Here is a 21,841-nt window from a genome sequence, read left to right as displayed (position 1 = left end):
TGGTTCAAATCATCTGTAGATATGGGTGGTTGGGAGCAGAAATTTGTCCAGATTTGAACTATGGCACCCAAGACAGGGCTTTGAATTTCAGATACTGCCCCTGAAAGGGGCATTAGATTCTACCTACTAGAAGGGCTTCATGAAAATGCACCATTTGAAAATGAAACTATGTATAGTGTCAACTTATTGGTTAAATCCATGCTATATATACGGGCTGCATAAAAAAGGTTGGGTATTTATTCACCACTCGTCATTAGGTCAGTATTATCTCTCTAAGTATCTTCAGTCAGATGTCCTCAGAAGTCACATTCAGACCCTCAACGTGTGAAGGTCTGAGAGAAGCTTGTATGGGAAACGGGGTGGGGGTGGGGCAGCTTGTGTGTGCACATCCCTGCCCCTGCACTTCTTAAAGTCTCATGTGATCAGCACAGTGACATCATATCAGACATTACATTTATAATATACACTAGCTGGCCCTGCCACATGTTGCTGTGGCACATCTGTGTGATTCCCCCCACCCTGTGCTGATCCATGACGTATCACGCCCCCTCTTCCCCCCCATCCCCAGCTCATCCCTGTGAGTGGCCCCAATGTGTCCTGACCTATCCCGTCCCCTCCTCCCCCCAACCTCCACCCAGGTGAGTCAGTACCTCCATTTGGCCTAGTCTGTAAAGGCTTCGGCCTAGTATGTAAACGGGAGCTGAGGTGCTGTTGAGAGGGAAGTTTTTATAGGTGCAGTACTAGTGTAGCCACCGCTAGAGGGCGCTGGTTTGCAACCTGGTTCTTTTCCTAGCATGCATTTTTGTCTGAGTGGTGTGTTTTGGGGTTTTACCTGGCACAGGTATGACATCTGTCTTAGCAAACTTTATAAGAGCCTTTGGAAATTCGCTTGGGACATTGTTTCCAAATTTCAACGCAATTGGTGAAGCGGTTTAATGTCTAGTTTGGCCTTTCATGTAGTTCTCATGCTTCTTCAGCAGCCTGGCACAGTTTTAAAACTTAAGTAATTACATCTCTTCACATTATGAAAGCATTTAGTCACTTCAGCTAAGACTAGAATTTATTAAAAGCTCTTGAACAAAACACTTTGCAGATCAGGAGGCCAAGACGCCTTTGAGAAATGGCACAAAAATATTTTTTTCTTTCTCAAAAGGAAGCATCTGTTTTTTATACTACAGCCAAATTTATATAAAAGTGGTCTCTTGAGAGAGACCACACATGCAAACTTGGAAGCATCAATGACTTTCTTTCCTCTTACAGCCTAATAAAGGAATAATTCTGAGTACTTTGTTTAATTAAGAAAAAGTGGGTGTAAGACATGAAGATCTTGGTCAGGAACATCCGTATTGTCTTTACCACCCAAGCCATACAAATCCATCTTGCATTCTAGTTCCTTTGTTCTGTTCTGGTGGTCTTAAGGTGTCAACTTTACCCAGCTGGAAAACTGTGTTTGAGGCACAGCTAGCATCTGCTAACTTAGCCTGGGAATGGCTGAAGCACTAAGTGCTATACTCCTTTCAAAGAACAGGTGTGTCCCCATTGGCCTGCCTGCTGGTGGTTGTTTGAAGGGACCAAAACAACAGGCTTAAATGTTATTTAAAACAGCTGGAACTGAATTATCAGTGCATCTGCACTTAATCTTGGGTCTGCCTCTTCTGCTTTAGGATTTGCGCTTAATTAGCAAGAGTGTGGCACTAATGTTTCAAGTATACAGTACAACATTTTTATCCTGTGAACCGCCTTGAGATCTTTGGATGATATAACAACAACAACAACAACAACAACAACAACAACTGCCCTTGGCAGATATAGGGTCCAAGCCTGACATTCCCTTTAGTGGAATGGGAGAGCCACAGTTCCTTTCTGTGCAATAGTTTCCTATCCTTGTAACTAAAGCAGCAGTGCTATGGGGAAGGAGCTACAGAATGACCACTCCCCACATCAAATGCCTTTTGCGTGGTTGCGCGCAGCCCCCCAGACCCCAATGTGACTCCTGGTAGTTCGGGCTGGCCTCATCCTCCCCAGGCTGAATACCTGGAGGTCTCCGCCTACCTCAGCCAACCGCCCAATCCCGCCTGGAGAGGCATTGCCAGGGGATTGGCCAGGTAAGGGGAGGGACTGTCCTGCCCACACAACAGAAGGTGAATCTTACCTGCGAAGCAGCAGTCAGCTCTAGAGCTTCTCCCACCCTCCCCTCCCTCAGTTAAGTCTTCTTTTGCAGGTTAACCTCGTCTCCACAGGTACGCAGGCGCTGCTACGTCAAGGTCGCTGTTGAAGGACCGGAAAGGAATTTTCCTGCAATGGCAGGTTTTGCCTTTCCCGTAGCAAAACATCACAACTTTGGCAGTTTCAGGCCTTGGGCGGAATCCTTTAGTCTATCTTCCTAAAGGGGTGTGTGACCCACGCCCCCCCCCTTGCGGCGGTGATACCAGGGTTCCCTGTTAAAGGGGTCTTGAGGGGAGGCATTGGCCATATGCCTAGAGGTTGTCATTGCTCTCCCCTCCAACTGTGGTGAAACAGGGGCGGGGTCTCTGCTTGAACATATGTTCTCCAGAACCAGCCCAATCCCCACACATTCTGGATAACCCTGAAGTCTCCCAGATCCCCGGCTGGAGACTGGGAAGGATAAACACCCAATGCCTGAGCCAAGGTCTCCCTACATCTGAAACTTAATAAAGTTGTGGCCAATTTTAATCCCATAGCACGTCGTCTTGAGTCATTATTCCACTCAGGGGTCGCCTGGAGTTGGGGGGACTCTGCCTGTCCGCGCAATGCATTCTCCTCACATAATAATTGCTTCCTTCAATCATTGGAAGTGGTCTATGGTTGGACAGAGAGTCTTTTTCAAACACAGAGTTTGCACATGTCCCCTTGCACAATATAAGTTAATGTCTATTTTTGTTCTCAAAGCAAGGAAGAACAGCAGTCAAGCATTATCAAAGCCCCCCTGGAATGGTGTGGAATGGAAGGAATTCCCTTTCAAGCCTAATTTCCCCTTCCACCTAAAAGAGCCTTTAGATTGCAATGGAGGCAGTGCCTTCTTAAAGGACAACATGTAAATCAGGTGTACAGCCAAATGCGCATCTGAGTGTAAGCATGGTTTATCTGTACCACATTGCTTTTAATGGAATCACTTGGATGCACAACCAAATGTTACCTTTTCATCTGGAGAGGCATCTTTCAGGAATTTCATATTCATTTAACAATGCAAGTTTTAATTGCAATATCCATATTTTGTTATCATGGAGTTGCAGGCGGCAGAACTGGTAAATACATTTCCATTTTAATTTTCCATGAGAAAGAGTAATGAATGAAAAAAACTGAACCCTGGCTGTGGTCCACTGGCCTTTTTGGCTGAGCTATATGACCAGCTGGCTCCTTTCAATCTCTGTTAAAAATGATCTCTTTTTCACATGATGCAGAGAAGTGACAAATGTTTGAGCATATTATTAATCTGTTTGTCAGTAGTAAAACACAGGTGCCTTTGGTGGAGAAGGGCAAAGGATCTCAGCCGGGTTTAAAGCACAAAAAGTTAGAGAACTCACAAACTGGTTGAAGGATAAAACTGGTGATAAAATTAAAGTTGATCGCACAAGTATTTCTGAGCTGGAAAGGTCAGATTGTGAAGGTTAGGATGTAGTAAATTGAGATCTGGCCCCATGAGGATGAGTTCACATCCAGTTCACTGTGCAAAGCTGAAGAGGCAAGTCACTTTGTGTTGATCAGTTACCTCAGATTGGTTGTCTGAATTACCTTGAGTTGCACCCAAGATATAGCCTGAAGGCACATGAAGCCACCATCTTGCTGAGGCTTAGGCTACACATGCAGTTTCTGTGTAAGAGCCCCAGGATCATGTGACCTGTAGTTTCCCCCTCAGAGCTACAGTTCCCAGCACCCTGATCAAAGTACAGCTCCCAAGATTCTTAGGTGGCTTTATCAAACTTGGGGCTGGTCACTGCATAGATAGGTGACAGGGAGACACATGGTAGGCTGCCTTGGGATTCATCACATAATAAAGCTGGGGTATGAATATATATTTTAAAAGTTGCTTATTTTATTAATTCATTTAACACATTTTAAGCCCACTGTTCATTGCAAAAGGCAGTACTAGCACAGGTTACAAGAAAACACATACCGGTACATGCACACATATATATCTGATAACTGAACTTACTGACTGATCAACCAGCAAACATATTAACTTGTAACATTTTGTTGAGTAAATTCATAATCTGATAGCACAGGCTATTTCTGCCGTGGCTGAAAAGAAATACTTAATACTTGATTGTTTTAATGCTTAGTCAAAGAGATGATTGAACACATTTCCTTTCCTTTCATTGCAGTTATTAAATTCATTCTCGCAAGATCCTGACGCCAACTGCAAGTATGGACTTTATTTCAGAGACGGGAAAAGGAAAGTGGATTACATCCTGGTTTACCAGTACAAGAAGTCCTCCTTCAGCAGAACGCTCACCAGGCGGATCCATTTCAATGACCTGGGGCCTCGGAGCCTCAAACAGAACCAGCCGCTTCCTGGGAAAGCGGGGCAGGTTAATATGCACAACAGTGAGCCCCACATGGATTACCATGAAGATGACAAGAGAGTCCGCAGAGAAGAGTACGAAAACAACCTTATGCAGGCCGGCCTTGAATTGGAAAGAGATGAAGACGTAATTACTCCCTTCATTCTTTTTAAAAATTAGCTGGGCTATGTTTTTGCCAGGACTGGTAGGTGAGGCACTGAAAGGTTCCTGAGGTCCAGAAACCTTAGTATGTAACTTAGAGCTGGTTCAGCTATGACCTTGCTATGTATGTTCAACAGGAGGGGTCCGGGGGGGGGGCAGCGGCACACACCTGGCCTTGCGTCGGCTGTGTCGCTGTGCTTACTGGGAGAGGAGAGAGGCAGCAGTGAGATCAGTGTGGTGCAGCTATGGTGGTGGGAGAACTCATATTGGCTCTGCCATTCTGCTCACACTTGGAGTCCAACAACATCCAGAGCCACAGGTCCCCCATCCATGCTATAGGTGTAGAAAGCCAGATTTCCTGAGCCGTACCTTCTTTAGCACTGGGCCTTGGGCATATTCCGATGACAGGTGTACAAGTATGTGGAGTGAGAAACAAAAGAGATGCAAATTTCCCTTCTCCTACTGAGACACTTTTGGCTGTCTGTGTACATGCCGCAGAACTGAGTGGGAAGACACCGTAGTATTTCCTACTACTGGGGGTGGGGTTGGGGTATCACTTTTCAGTGCTCCCACATGATAAAAAGAAAAATCTCTGCAAATAGAAACAATCAAATTCAGCCTTTCCCCACACAGTGCTACTTTTTGATTTGTAAGATTGGTTTTGTGTCCTCCCCTCACCCCCAAAATGTTTAAAAAGATCACCCATAGTGGAGCTATGGCAAATATGCCACATTTATTCTGAGGTGGTGTGTCTGTGTGCATAAATGCAAGCAGACTTTGCTGTATTGTATTAAATACAGCTGATAATACATGCCCTGGGAAAGAGAACTATTCTTATCAGCCAAATGAAAATTCCCTGTTATTTCTTGTTATGCAGATTTCCCCCCAGCTGTGTTAAGGACTATATTCTAGTGATAAAAATGTGAATATTTCCAGGGCTGAAACTAGACAGGTTACAAACACTAAACCTCATCCTGACAAAGAACCGTTAGTATAGGATTATTTTTAATCTTGTTCTTACTTACCTGGGAGAAGACCAGCGCACACTCCTATTTACACTGCATCCAGCATGCTCCCACTGCTGGTTTGGGAAATTGTATACACATGTCATGAGATGCTGCATTTTGAAGTGCTTTCCCCCAAGCCACCTAATTTCTGAATTGAGAAAAAGAACGATCTTGCTGTGTTTTAAACTGGTAATGTGTCAATAGACTGAGTCTCATTGCACTCAGTGGGGCTTGCTTTTGAGTAGACATGCACAGAGTAAACTTTAAAGGTCTAGATCCATGCCTCTAGAGGAAGGTGCTTGAGCCAGAGAAAAGGTCTACACACATTGGACATGGCTATGAGCTTTTAAACATCACAGCTGTATGATAATAAGAACCTACGGTAAGTTTCACCTTACATATGAACAGCATAGTGTCAGGAATTTGTATGGTAGAGGAGACAGATAGGTGGAAGATATAGTTTCAGTTATGGGGCATGGTTCCAAGGCAAAGAGAGTTTCCCACGGAAGTATATTTTGACCTTGTCAGCATTATCTCCCACAAGGACGTGTCCCTTTCTGCTAGTGGCCTCTTAGAAGGGTAGTGCAAGGGTGAAGATGAGCAACAGAAAAGCAAAATAAATTTTAAAAGAATCTTATTTACTGAAGTAAAGAGAAAGGCCTGTGGTTTTGCACAAAGATCCCAGTGCTTTCTAATCCCAGCAGAGTTTTTTTATAGACACCCACACTTCTGTAAGCAGATCTCTGCAGATCTGGGAATATTCATACTTAATCTTGCCAGGTCTGCTTCCTTTCCCTCAGGACCCCAGCTGTACTTTGAGAACTGTAGGCCTTGCCCTCCAGTAGATTTTTCTAACCTTACATAAACCTTTTTCATTTAATCAGAACAAGGGTCCATTCACATGAGTACATACAGGGGTGTGTATTAGCAGAAAGTCTGAAGTATTGCAAAATGTTTGTGTGATTTGTTCACCACACTTTACAACTCACATCTCATAACCCAAATTTGCCACACTACTGGTGGCTGTGGGAACTCAGTATATATTGGTAAAATTATCCATCCTTTCACGTAGGCCCTATGCCTTTAGGAGCTGCAGTACAGGCAGAAGTCCAACAGATGCAATGATGGTGAAAGTTGGATCTGCTGTCTTTTGTTCAGCATTTGATGACCACTTCAGCATGTTTTAAACTCTGCACCATTTTCCTCAGCTCATATACCAAGGTTGAATAATGTGACCTAGCAAAAGAAACCTGGAATGAATAAGATGAACCCCATTAAATTGGCATGCCATTGATTTAATCCTCATATATACCGGTAGGAAACCGAGTAGAGTTTTATACACTAGTGCTGAAAAACCCCATTTTCATAGGATTATTACAGTGCCTTTATTAGATCTAGAAGATATTAGTTATAAATAAAAATATTTTTACTTTTAAAAGTGTTTTAAGAAACTGATGATGATAGCAGATCCAGAGCAAGTCTTTTGTTCCCATCTGAAGAACTGACACACACACACACACACACACACACACACACACACACACAACCTAACAGACAGACCCAAAGCAACTTAGAATCAAGCCTCAAAGTTTGGAACAAGACAATCACCCCAGTTCCTTCCACATCAATCTGGTGGCCTTTGTCGTAGGGCAGAGGGAGAGAGGGCTCCGAATAAATCTCCCCCACCTCACCAACAAGTGATTGGTGCTATGAAAAGAACTCTGATGTTAAAATGTTCTGCAATGTTACCTTTGCACAGATAAGGATGCAGAATGGGGTGGGGTGGGATTCTGTGCCATTTTAGTTTCACAGATCACATACATGCAAGAAGGCATTTGCGCACAGAAATAGGTCCACTGGACTTAAAACGGAAGCCTGAAGCCAGAAAATTTGCATTTAGAATTTAATGATCAAGCTTTCTTCCACATAAGGCCTGAAGCAGTATTTAAAAGATCCGCATATTTCTCTGTCTAACGACTGTAGGAATTCCAACTCTCCGTCAAAAAGAAGTATTGATACTGCTATTTTAACCTTCATTTGTTCAAGGGAACCTTTTAGCAAAAGTTCCAAATTAAACGGTGGGATCCAAGATGCAATTATGCTGTGATTAAAGAGGAGTGGTACAGTATAGCTCCTTTCACCTGCTTAGCCAAAGCAAAGTGTTCTATTAAAAGAGTGCCTATCTCAAATAATAATTGTGGCATGAGTGAACTAATGCCAGCATGATTAACAGAGAGAATCCCAGACATACTAATTTCAAAGACAGAGGCTTAATTTCAATTGGCCGCTGAAGTCAGTTTCCTTCAGACTCCACGTTAAAGGTTGCCAGAGTCAACATGGAACCAGAACTCTTTTGTGTACAATAGTTTGTAGAACAGAAAATCCGAGCAGTTCATATTTTCTCTCTGCCTCTTGTTTTCATGCTGTATTAAAGGTACAGGAATATTATCATAAATTAAGTCCAACACATCAGCTGAAGAGGAAAGTGGAATATGCATTTGTGAGTGCATTTATAGGACTGAGGAGCTGTGTTTGAACTTCAGTGCCTGAATCTAAACCAGGGCAGAGGAACCATTTTCCGCATGAGAACTGCATTCCCTCACAGGCAACCTTCCGGCAGGCTGGAGGCACAAGTGGGTGGGGCAATGGATATGACACTCCCCTTTGTTCAGTAAGCTACATGCAAAAGGACACCCACACATCTCTCCAAACTTTGTCCAGGCAAGCAAGAAGCTTTATTGTTGTTCAGCGACACATTCCAGCCAGGCAAAAGAGCTTGAGGAAAGTCTGAAGCAGGGCCAGTGAAGGAGTGTGGCCTAGTGACAGTTCCAAGGACCAGGTTAGAGAAGCTTGGAAGGCTGCATTCAGCCCCTGGGCCTGAGGTTGCTAACGCCTCCTCAGATTGTGAAAACAGCAAATAATCAACTTTCTCTTCAAATATATCTGAGAATAAGCGGTAGGAGCTAGGGCAGTTTAGTGATATCCTGTCCTCAGTCCTCCTGATCTTCCACACTGTGGACTACTTCTACAAATGTGCTTGTACTGCTTTGTACAGATGAACAGGACAATCCAACCCACCTAACTAACTCCCCTTACACTAGTAGGAGCAGAGAGGTGGGATGGAATGAGTGGAGGTGTCTCTCCATCCACCTCTCCCAGCTAAGCTGCCAACACCCTGGAAGCATCACTTGGGTAACACCAACCTCCCTATTCTGCCTGCCAGGCAAGTGGGAGTGCCATGGGCAGGATGCGCACCAGCAGAAAGACCCATAACCAGTCTCAGGGTCACTGAGCAACAGCATATGGTCCAATTTGAGCTTGATTACTATGTCACCTGCAAGCAATCTTACTGCCTCTTTTGACCCTGGCAGTGAAGCATTGCCAGGATAGTGGGCAGGTTTGGATTGCACCCTAAGGCACCATTTTTGGTCATTAGTCTTGCACTTTTTTGTTTTAAGTTACACATCTAAAATACAATAAAATTGAAGCAATTCTTGCTAACATTTTGCAATAATTCCTTTGATATTGGCAATATTGGCAAGTAATTGTATAGGTTAGTATCAGCATTATGCTTTTCATTTCCAAAAATAAATAGCTAGTTCTGTTAAAAAAAACCAGTCTTTTTTTTAGCAGTTACCTTAGACATTAGTTTAGACATACCAGACTTTAGAGAGCCATTCTTTTTTGGAGAGTGAAACAGGTTTAGGCTGCCGTGAATAAACTTGTAATTAGTGACTGACGTACCGTCTACCAAACACAAGGTTGAAAAATAGTTGAATCTAAAGCAGACAACAACTTATCATTCAATGGTGTGTTTTACTGTTTGGAGTCAAATACGGTATGTCTGGATTGATGGACATTTTCACCCACATATAGAAAGTTGGTGAAGGTTGAATGACATTTTCAGTATTTAAATTAATCAGACTTTAAGAGTCATATGTCTAATTTAAATGTTGGAGATGCCATTCAGCCATGGTCAATTCAGTTATACAGAATGAGGTCTTTTAATATTACTTAAGTTAACAGACCCCCGTGTTCCAGTTACATCCAAATAATCAAGTTATGGTTTGCACTTGATTTGAATGTAATTTCCAGTTTTGGTTTGGATGCCATGAACAAGCCATAGTTTGCCAGTTTGGATGCAACAGCAAACTATGGCTTGAACTAAATTATAAATAACTAAGTGAACTGGAGCATGGAGGAGTAAGGAAGAGGGGAGAGAGCATGAAATCTGTAATCTGGTATTATGTGTTAAACAACCTACAAAGTTAGCAGCACGTTCTAATAAAAATTTGTTTCCATCAAGACTTAATAATATTTGCTGTGCCCAAAATTTCTCCTGTGTTCCCCTCCCCCACCCATAAGTGCCCAGAAGTTGATGGGGGGGGGAATTGCATTTGAAAATTATCAGAGGGGAAGATAAAATCTCAGTAATGAATGACATTTAGGGGTCTTTTTTGCACTTACCTTTTTAAGTGGCTGAGGGATGCTTGTGAGTGTCCCTTAGCTTCTACAAATCATCTCACCAGTAGTCTGCACAAACACACACACCCCTTGGCCACCTTGCAATGGATGAGGTAAGCTCAAAACCCCACAGCCAAAAAATAAATACAGTGGTACCTCGGGTTAAGAACTTAATTCATTCTGGAGGTCCATTCTTAACCTGAAACTGTTCTTAACCTGAGGTACCACTTTAGCTAATGGGGCCTCCCGCTGCTGCCGCACCACCAGAGCACGATTTCTGTCCTCATCCTGAGGTAAAGTTCTTAACCCAAGGTACTATTTCTGGGTTAGTGGAGTCTGTAACCTGAAGCATCTGTAACCCAAGGTACCACTGTAATGAACCACTTTTAATGAGGAATAAATTGGGAGGAGGTGCTGAACCTTAGTAGTGTTGAGCCTTCCACTGAAAATAAATGAGGCCAATAATGATATAGGCAGACTAAATAAATTTTATATATACAGTCCATATCAAACAAACATTTAATATCATCTTTAGAGATCTAAAGATGATATTAAAGTTTGTTTGAGACACCATTACTTTAACTCTCTGTAATCCCCAGAGTATAACTATGATACATGTCTGGATATTGTTGTGCAGTTAGGCTGAAAGAGGTACATTAACATGTTCCTGGACACAGTATTCTTCACTTTAGTTTATCATTTTTACCAAATGCAGTGTTTACAGTAATAGTAGTATTTCAAGGCAGCAGAATTCCATGCATTCTGACTGGCAGCAGAATTCTATGCATGTCTACTCTGAAGTAGGTCCCACTGACTTTGGGGGAACTTACTCCCAGCCAAGTGGGTATATTCTCCAGAGGTTATGGGACTCCAACTCCCATCAGTGCCAACTGGCCTTGTCGAGTAGTCAGAGATTATCTAAATTGTAGTTCAACAATATCTGGAGGGCCACAGGATTGCTGCCTAAGCTTGTGATTCTATACCCATTTACTAGAGAGTAAGTCCTGCTAAGATCAATGGGGCTTACTTCTAAGTAGACACATATGGTGGTTGTGCTGCAGCTGCACATATCTCTATCCATCCGCATATAATATCAAAAATAAGCAAGTGTTTGAAGATGAGAGAGATCACTTCTAGAAATAGGGCAAAATGGAGGCTTGCAGTCATTTGATTGGCTGTCATTGAGAGTTCCCTGAAGCCTTACTGCTGACTTTAATATTGGTTAAAAGTAAAAGCTTGTTTCAAGGAAGGCATATATTAAGTTGATTAAATTCTGCTCTGTGAAGTAAGCTAATACAGTACATGTTTTTGAAGCTTTGCCATATTGGAGATTGGCAGCTATTTATGTCCCTTGAGTAATGTATTTCTAGTAAGCAGGTGCACAGGACGGCAGGATGAAAACAGGCTTTTGTGCCTGTGCAAACTAGTACAGCAGCAACAGCAGTGAAACAAAAAGCTGAGAGGAGATGCTGAGCTGGTGTTCACAAACTGGTTGTAGATTACTTACTAGACTGGAAACGATTTTAAAACTAAAATTCAAATCTGTAGTATTGCCTGATCCAACAGCTACTTAATGCAAGCAAAACTGACATTGCGGAGGAGCAGACTTTTAAACACCCAGATTTATGCTAGGCAATCAATCAGACATTAAAGCGACCATCCTATAGACAAGGCCAGGAATAGATGGCACTATAAAGAGAAAACACATTTCTGTTTATCAGCTATTCAGTGAATTGGACTGTTGTGAAGTAAATGAGTAATGAATTTTAATCCAGTGTTTCTAGTGCATTGCCACTTTCCATTTCAATCTTTACCTGGTAGATATAGCAATGATTTCTTATTCCTTTTTTTAGTGGGACTCTTGTGTCTGCAACAAGTGTGGAAGAAACAGAAACTCCATAGAAAATGCTTTCCTTGGTAGATATAGCGATGCAGGAAATGCGTTTATTGATCATTCTTTGGTTGAGAACACTGGATAGAACACAGGTTTTTTTTATTAGTTTAAATGTATATTCCACCTTATTAGCCCCCTAAAATATATAATTATTCTAAAATAAAATTCAATAAAACCTAAACTTAGATATATATTTTTTAAAGCATCATTGTAAACCTCAGACTTCTGGAGAAAGGCTTGAAATTCCATTTACAGAAAACTGATAAAAGTAGGGGGAGGAACTCTGTATATACCCATTCTTCGAATTGCTTTTTGTACAGAGCTGTCCTTTGAAGTTTTTTGCAATGTTCTTGACGTCGTTTGTCAATTATGTGGACTAACTTGCACGAAAGCTTCTGTTGTTTATTTGCTGATGAGACAAATACGTTGGTCACGCCAGGAAATGTAATATATGTGCAGATTCAAATATTGCTATTTAAAAACAGGTATCATCGTGGCTTCCTCTTGAGACTAATTACATTCAGAGATTGCCAGCAGCAGACCTTGAATCAAGCACTGCTGCCTTAAACATGTCAGTTGCACTGATGTGATCTGCTTTGCGCAGCAGCCAGCACTTGGCAGTGCCGTTGAGCCTTTCAGCATCTACATTCGCTGGGTGCAGATCAAGCCTTTAAAAAGAGAAGATGTGAAATAATGGTTAGTCTTGGCTCAACAGCTGTTCTAAAGATTCATCCCAACCCCTGTGTTGGTTTTTATCCAAAGGGGATAGGAACATTGGGAGCCTTATCCTGAGCCTTATTCTGATTCAGACCATCAGTCTGTCCAACACTGTGTTGACTACACTGACTGACAGCAGCTCTCTGGGAGATGCCAGGAATTGAACCTGCATTCAACCAAGTGCTCTACAACTTCCCCCAAGATACAAAAGAGCCCCCGAAAAAACACATAGCTGAAGTGTTTCCTCTCTTGGCCACTATAGTTTTAGAACCCCTCTGTCCATGTAAAGAAAGCTTCAGCCACTGTGGAAGGTGAACCGATTCCACTTCCTTTACAAAATGTCTTTACTATTTAATCTTAAATCTGGGCTGTTTAATATCAGTGCTATGCTCACAAACTACTTTTATGGGATATTGACTTATCCTTGGTTCACTTATGTCTTACGTGAATCAGTGTTATCTCAAAGTTTTCCCTTTCTCTCCCTCCAAATGTTTTTAGACAAAAATACATGGGCTTGGATTTGTAAAAATACATGCACCTTGGAATGTTTTGTGCCGGGAAGCAGAATTTATGAAACTGAAGATGCCCACAAAAAAGGTTAGTTTAAATATTATTTTATACTAGGAAACATAAAACAGTTATTTATGGTTTAGTGTTTCCCCCCCCCAAAAAAAATGTTGATTAATTTACATGTCCTTATGAACAATTTTTGTCTTTAAATACAAGAAGTGGAGAAATTAGCTTTCTATTTAATATAATTTACAGTTTATAATGTAATGCTGTGAGTATGGATGCATATTCTGTGCACAGTGACATAAAAATGTGTGGTTTGAGATGCACATGGGGAAATTGCTACCATTTTGCAGTTTGTTTATTAACATTTATATCCATTTTCCCATGAATCGCACCCAAGCAGGTTGCCCAGGTTTGCATTTCATACGGCTGCACCTTAGTCTGCTGCTAACATCCACCCATTCTAGAGCTGACCTCCCACACTCAGTCAAGAGACTGCTTATTATGTTTTCCTTGACTGCCTCACAACACTAATGAGGCCACCACAGCCTTTTACTGGCAGACTGATAACCAAGTACAGTATGCCAGGTTCCATGGCATGTCCAAACAACCTCAGGACCAACAAGGGAATATTCTCTTCATCAGGGAACAGCACTCTGCACATACTTGAGGCATTTTGTTTAAGTCTGCATGATCAGGTAAACCAAAATAGGGTTAGGTGGCAACCCTAACATAAGGTTACCAGATGTCCCCGTTTCCCGGGGATTTACAATCCAGTCCCCATACAAAATCCATGGAAGTTGAAAAGTGTCCCTGGATTAATTGAAATAAAAATCTGGTAACCTTACCCTAACATGAACAATGCACATCGGCTCTGCAAACCTAAAATGGTTGTGTATCCTTTTAGATGCCATTGCTTCTCCTCTTATAGGGTAACCTTGCTGACTTATAGAGAAATTGTTCTCTGTTAGACACAACTGCATGGATCCCAACAGGAGTGAAGTTCTAAATATCCTCCGAGTCACAAGGTGAATGACATTTCTTCACCATCAGTGCTAGAGGTCTTGTTGCAGCAGTGTAATTGAATCCCATGTCTTCTTGTTATGACAAGGCCACCCTTGCTCCTTATGCTGTGGGACATTGCAGCTGCAACGCTTGGGTGATAGAAAAGACCCAGGGAAAGAGTTCCTTTCTCTGTGTATGATTTCTCCCCAGCTTTGATGTGAAAGTGCAAATACGAATAAGGTGGGTTCTGTGTACTTCACTCCAGCGCTACCTATCACCACCAGCAACATCACAACAAGGTCGTGGTTCCATATATAGATTTATGCATGTGAAGAGTCCTATGTCTATGCCCAAGATTTGGCGAGCATGAAAGGATTGGTTGGACCTAGTCCTGTCTTCCCAATGAATATTTGAATTGTCATTATAAAAGTGACAGCACATTGTCACCAGATGACAGGATGACGTGATGAATGTGAAGCTTCTGAGGGAAGTATCTGTACCTGTTCAGGGTGCAAAACTGAGAAATGGATCAATATTAATGCCATGCTAAGTGCAGAAAGCAGACTCTGCAGGGAAATGTCTCTAATGGAACAGGAGACAGCCTGAAAGTACATAGTAATTTATTGCAAGTAAAACTAAAATTAAACTTTGGGATTTCAGTTTTAGACTAGGAGCTGATCCATTCCCATTTATCATGCTACTTGTTTTAATTATGTTTCTAAATTTTACAATAGCCCGCCATTATACTGAAGAATGTTAAATTATGGAGGTGTAGGGTTGAAAGGGATCAGATCTTGTCCAACTGCATAGAAGTAAGGTTGTTCTTTTCCCAAAATAGATGGGAGCATCATGATCCAAAGCAGGAAGTACTGTTATACCTTAACTACTATGTATACTCGTTGCTAAAAAAAGGGGATGGGAGATAAAGAAAATTCTGCAATCTGTATAAATTGTTCTAATTTACTTAATCCTTTATTTGGGATCATTGATTGTATATTATTATTAGTATTTTAAACATTAACAGGGTTCAATTCAGAGTTCCCCAGAGCAGAACTTCACTAACTAGACTTTCCCACTGGCAGAGAGCATGCAAAGGATGTGCTTATCACCTATTTCCAATTTTCATTGCCCCCTGTACTGTACAGATTTTTATTTTTATTTTCTTTTGAAGAATGTTCTGTTCTTGAAGCCTTGGTATTCTTTGTCAATGTCTTGAAATAAATAATGGATTGTTTGTTTGTTTGGTCCTCAGGTATATCAAATTCATCAACCTCATGGCCTATTGAAAAAAATCAATTCTGTAATTCAAAAAATAACAGAGCCCATCCAACCTAAAGTGGCAGAACACAAACATCAGACAGTGAAACGACTTTCCTACCCCTTCTCCAGGGAGAAACAACACTTGTAAGTCAAAGTTCGTCATCTTTAATGTCATTTTCCGCGAACTCGGCCTCTGGGAATACAACTTGAAGATAAATCATGAGAATATTAATAGCTATACGCAGGCCAGTGTTTAGATGCAACTAGCACTAAAATGATCATTTTTTTCCAAATAAACAAGATCTCGTATGACTCGAAGAAGAGTCTTGTCTTAGTCAGCTTCCCTAAGAAAGCCTTAAACAAAGAAATATTTTCGAAGTTAGCAACATCAATAAAGAAAGACAGCTCATATAGCTATATTTGTTCTCATCCGAAAGCTAAAAACAATTGGATTATGTCACTTGCATGCCAAAGCGGCCCAAACAGTAGAGTGGCCATCCTGTGTTTCAGTCTTCATGTTTGCCAGGAGCAAAGTATAATCAAGGGGAGAGAAAAAACAGTCTGTTAAACGCTCAGTGTTTGCCCAAAGCAAGCAACAATCCTTGTCCTGATATGTAGCAGTACGATCCCAGGTCTCTCGTGTCCTTTAAGGTTCCCCATTGGTACCACCCACTGCGGCAAATGAAACAGCATACTTCAGTGACTTGGGCTAATCAGCACACTCCAGGGCTAAAAATCAGCTTTCAATGTGATCAAAACTTTAAAAAACGGTCATGTACTGTCTGCAGATGAAGGGCTTCTTTGGTTGCCAGTGGTAACGCAGTGAACCAAGAAGTCATGCTTAGGAATCCTAACTATATGACCGGGAGCGGCAGATGACCAGCTTTCCATGTTGTTGAGTGGTGGTCAACATAGTTCTTTTTCCCTGCAACTATCACATGCTAAGTGGCTGCGTTGATTTGCTCCAAATGTAGGTTAAGGAGGAGATAAGAGAGAAGCTTTTGCTATCTTAGGGACCTCATCCCCATAGCTGGGGAACTGTAAAAGTACAGTGGTACTTAATTCATTCCGGGGGTCCATTCTTAAGCTGAAACCGTTCTTATCCTGAGGTGCGCTTTCGCTAATGGGGTCCCCCGCTGCGCGCGTGCCTCTGGCACATGATTTCCATTCTGGGGCAAAGTTCGCAACCAGGAGCAGCTACTTCCGGGGTAGCGGAGTTCGTAACCCAAAGCATTCGTAACTAGAGGTACCACTGTATAAGAAATGGGTGTCCTTGGGAACTCTGTGTGATAATTAGTGCGTATTTTAGCTATCATTAGACCCAGGTGGCGCTGTGGGTTAAACCACAGAGTCTAGGGCTTGCTGATCAGAAGGTCGATGGTTCGAATCCCTGCAACGGGGTGAGCTCCCATTGCTTGATCCCAACTCCTGCCCACCTAGCAGTTCGAAAGCACATCAAAGTGCAAGTAGATAAATAGGGACCGCTCCAGCGGGAAGGTAAACGGCGTTTCCGTGCGCTGCTCTGGTTTGACAGAAGCAGCTTTGTCATGCTGGCCACATGACCTGGAAGCTGTCTGCGGACAAACACCGGCTCCCTCGGCCTATAGAGCAAGATGAGCGCCGCAACCCCAGAGTCGGACACGACTGGACCTGATGGTCAGGGGCCCCTTTACCTTTACCTATAGGATAGATAGTGATTCTCCGCAGAGTAACGAATGTGCCTTTTGTTTTGTAGAGGTACACTTGTACTGTACCCATTGTGTGCTTACTGCACCATTTATTTTGTGTAAAAGAGAGAGGGGGGAAAGAAAGAGATTTTCAGATAGAAGTATATGAAAACAGACAGCCACTTTAATATTGCAAGAACAGCAACAGGTGCTACACATTGTCTAGGAGTTTATTGTTCTTCCCATCAGAGCACACATTCAGTTTGGCTACAGAATATTTGGGGGCTTCTGAGATTTCTAGAGAGGAGTGGCTGCTGTCTAAAGATCTGGAACTGGAAGGAAAAAAGCAATGCATAGGAGATATTTATTATTCCAACACATTTAAGATGCTACTGGTCCTTTTTCGATACAACCCTTTCAAAGACACACACAGCCAGAAAATAAAGTTGACTTGTTTGAAATCCATCTTATACAACTATAGATTTAATTGCTCCCCCTCCTTTTCAATGTTTTGACAGATTTGACCTCTCTGACAGAGATTCCTTTTTTGACAGCAAGACCAGAAGTACCATAGTAAGTACTACAATATAATACTTATCTTATAATACTTACATTATAAAAAATATCGTATTCCCAGTTTACAAACCAACTATGTCTACTTTGATAAAAGTCCAATAGGGCTTTAATTCAATAGAGCTTCCTCCCAGTTAGTTTCTTATTTATTTATTTTAATTTAACAAAAATTATATGCTACTTGATTGTAAGAAAGCCTGTAAGCAGTTTATAAAATGCCAAATCAAAATCCTTCTTAAAAACGGGTATTTAAAAACATTCAAATGCTAATAAAGATGCACAGTAGCTTAAAACAGTGCTTTCTTTCTTTTTTTCTTGCTAGTGAAGCTCACTTCCCCCTCTCACATGAGTCATCTCCATGTCACAGAAATGTCAGTGGCAGTGTTGTATGAATCTCAAGCCAGGTCATCCTGAATTGAATTCCTGTCCTCTGTATAGAATTACTATGAAATATAGGAAGAGAAAATAATGAGAACAAGTGCTCCTAAAACATTTCATAAATGTCCCCCCTACACACACACACACACAATGTAACATAGAATACCTGTGAGCTGCCTCTTGGGCATATTCACCACAAAGAGATTCCCCATCGCGAACACATGTTCCAGAGTGGCCCCAGACAACAGCTCTCTTTTTGAATTTGAAATAAAAAAAATTCAGTGAACACTGGGCAACCATGTGAACCACTGATCCATTAAAATCAACTGTGAGCCACTAATCCATTAAAATAGGAAGAAATCACCCATACCCAGGCCTAGTCATGCACTGCTGACAAATAAGGGCTGAGGATGAGCCTTTCTTTCCAGAACGTGTTTACTCTCATCAAGTGGAAAGACAACCCTAGAAAGAATCCGTGGGAAAGAGATAACATTTTCTGTGCTTCCTTTTGCATTTATCAATAAACAATACATAACTGTAACTGAAGCGTATAATTTTTATGTGCTTATGTAAAGACATTCTCTTCAACAGGGGACAGCAATTGGCCAGCCCTCCCCCTTTTTATTCACTTGTTTTCCTTCTTCCCTAAAGTTGTCATCCAGTGTTCATTTCTAAGCTCTCTTATAATATTAACTAAATAGGTCAATACTTAGTCACTCCCATCCCTAGCATTGTGTGACAGACAGTTCAGAAACATTCATTTAGTTTTCTCATTTAAAAGTCTTTTCTTCTCGGCTCCTCATCTGACAACTATGGGGAATATTTTCTTACCTCCAAGGACTTTTTGATTTTGCTGGGGTGACGGGTGATGTTCCATAGCAAACTTAAGCATGGAAGAAGGTTCCTTTGTTGTGTTCCCCATTTCTCAGAAACAAGAGAATGCTCCAATTTCCAGCTGCTCTTGTCTACTCTTTTTTTATCTCTCTTGTCTACTCTTGAGTGGACTATTAGCGTAGTGAAGAAGCTGTATGAGAGAGGAATAACTGTTCAGTGATTTATTTATTTATTTATTTATTTAAAAAAAAACCCTGCTGGTTTAAAGTCATGAGTTAAGGCCAACACATGTTGGCTCCACAAATCAAGGAAGCTGGAAGCTAAGGCTGATGCCTTAATAGACATGCCCCATGATCAGCAATGGATTTGGAGGTGGTCATGATCAGGAGAAAAGCTTTCATTCTTTGCTATGTTAAGATTTCCACCAGCAGGCATGTTGCAAGGCATTTAGAATTGCTTCAGACCAGGCATCCCCAAACTGCGGCCCTCCAAATGTTTTGGCCTACAACTCCCATGATCCCTAGCTAACAGGACCAGTGGACAGGAATGGTGGGAATTGTAGTCCAAAACATCTGGAGGGCCGAAGTCTGGGGATGCCTGCTTTAGAACCTGAGGTTCTTGATGGAGATAAAACATGCAGGATCAATAGTATATGAGACATCTTTGTTGGTCCCCATCACTGCATCCTTCCCATCTGGATTTGTGTCTTGCCCATGGGAGTTTCTCGTTTCCAGATGTGCCCATGTTATATTAGAATAGACATTGCACATAGCATCTGCAATATGGTTCCCTCCGCAGTCATTGTATTCCTGGCCAAAAATAAAAAATAAATAACTTCAAAAATTGATCTATGCATGCATCACCTTATCGTACCAGAAGTTGTCATAGACTTGAATGAAATAGGAAAACGGTTGCTCAGAAGTTCACCAAACCATTGAAGGATCACATGCCCCAGCAAGCCTGAATAAAATGCATCAGCCACTTTCAGAAAAACTGGAAAGAAATACATGTTTTAAAATTGGAGTAAAAAGTATCAATGTGCTTTTTCAGCACCTTTAAACTTGCTGTTGCTGTGGTAATTTTTAGTGGAACAGCTTGATCATGTACACCAAGTTTTCTGTTATTAGCTCAGTAAGTGTCATTTTTATAAACTGTAGAATTTATAATGGTGGGACTTTTTTTGTAAGCTAAAGGGGGCACTCCCATGCCCTTTAATGAGTCGCTGCTGAATAGCATCTAGTTTGTCGTTGGTCCTCTTGTCTTGTCAGATGTTATGGGATGAAAGGGTCTGTACAAAGGCTTTTTAAATACTTCCTCTATGGAGCCCTTCCATCTCCCTCCTTTCCTTAATCAGTCCTCAATAATCCAACACTCTCATATATCCTGCTCATAACTTCAACATTTTTTTCATATGCTGATGTCATCTTTCACTTCCTGTGGTGTGGTTCCTTCAGTCAATCCAGTACTGGTTCTTTTCTCCCATATAGACTTACCTAGCCTTTCTCATGCTCCCTTCTTTCCTTTCTGTTATTTGCAACGAGAAAAGTAAACTGTTAACAATGTTTATCTGTTGCCACTTTAATTGGGGTGTGGGTAATATATGCTACTCCTACTCAGACTAAAACCATTGCAATTAGTGACCCTCAATCAATTGGTTCCATTAATCTCCATGGGTCTACTCTGTGTAGGACTAGACTTGGATACAAGCCATTAGCCCTAATTTTGTTTTAAATAACTGAACAGAAGTTGCTAATATGTGGAGCATCTTTTAAGAACAATCCTCTGGTGAGATGCTTGTCAGAATTCATTAATTATGTATAATGTAAAACTATTTCTTTCTAGATTTTCCACCTTGCAAATATTGTATTTTGAAGGGCAGCATACAACTCCATTTAAAATTTAAGGCTTAGAACAAGCCTTAGAATAAATAAATGCAGAAACTACTTAAGATTGGAGTTGAAAACAAGTCTCTTGATTTTATACCAAACTTCAAATAAATATAAAAGACAAGATATGTATATACCTTACAATTAACACCATAAATAGCAAAATTCACTTACTTCTGTTTTCTCTATATCTGTATTTTAAAATGTTAACATTTATAAAATATAAATAACCCTTTTTTACTTTTCATTTTACAAAACTAAGTATCAATTCTGCCAGAAATACTATCCTTCAAGGTTTTTTTTTTTTTTGCAAAGGAAGAATAGTTAGTAAGTATAGTTCTTTATTGTTTGTTTCCATGGCGTGAGAATCCAGCTGCAATCCACTAATTATATGACTTCTATTTTTGACACACAAAAATCCATCTAAAATGCAAACATGGCCACAATGCTAAAACGGTACGCGTTTAAACAAAACAGTGCTTAGCAAAACAGAAAGAATGACTTCAGCATAATTCCAAATGTATACCTAGACTTGAAGGTAATAAGTAAGCCACTTTGGGGCTCATTAGAGTGGGGAAAGAGCCTATTGTTTTGGAATGTTTTAATTGGCTTGAACCTGCACCTTGGAAGTCAAGGAACCACAAACATGGATGAATCATGCAACTCAATTGGGCAGATGGCAGTTGCGAGCTAACCGTTGTTGTTGTTGTTGTTCAGGGAACTCCTGAATAATAGGGGTAATACGATAGAAATAATACAATACAGTATATGTATGGTAACTATCTGGCATACATGGCAATGACTACAGTTTATAGGGTGATGACCCAGAAGTGGATATTTCCAGGGATTTTTAACTCATAGAGCAGAATGTACACATATGAGAAGGTATGTCATCAACCTCAGAAGAAAAAGAGCAACGAAGAGTCAGTAATTGCATTCAAAGCAAGAGACATGGGGA

At 41.1% G+C, this 21,841-nt stretch overlaps 1 protein-coding gene across 9 annotated transcripts in view; it reads left to right on the top strand.

The window, feature by feature from the left end:
* Nucleotides 1-21,841, top strand: part of ANO1 (anoctamin 1) — a 144,201-nt gene that overhangs the window by 60,045 nt on the left and 62,315 nt on the right. For all 9 annotated transcript variants that reach the window (XM_035117027.2, XM_035117017.2, XM_035117008.2 and 6 more), the window contains exons 3-6: nucleotides 4,344-4,670; nucleotides 13,266-13,364; nucleotides 15,538-15,689; nucleotides 17,731-17,785. In XM_035117027.2, the coding sequence (XP_034972918.2) occupies nucleotides 4,344-4,670; nucleotides 13,266-13,364; nucleotides 15,538-15,689; nucleotides 17,731-17,785 (633 nt within the window). The remainder of the gene's footprint in view (nucleotides 1-4,343; nucleotides 4,671-13,265; nucleotides 13,365-15,537; nucleotides 15,690-17,730; nucleotides 17,786-21,841) is intronic.

The sequence above is a fragment of the Zootoca vivipara genome, chromosome 1 (assembly GCF_963506605.1).
Source record: "Zootoca vivipara chromosome 1, rZooViv1.1, whole genome shotgun sequence".
NCBI classification, from domain to species: Eukaryota; Metazoa; Chordata; class Lepidosauria; order Squamata; family Lacertidae; genus Zootoca; species Zootoca vivipara.
This window is presented reverse-complemented; position numbering and strand designations above follow the sequence as displayed.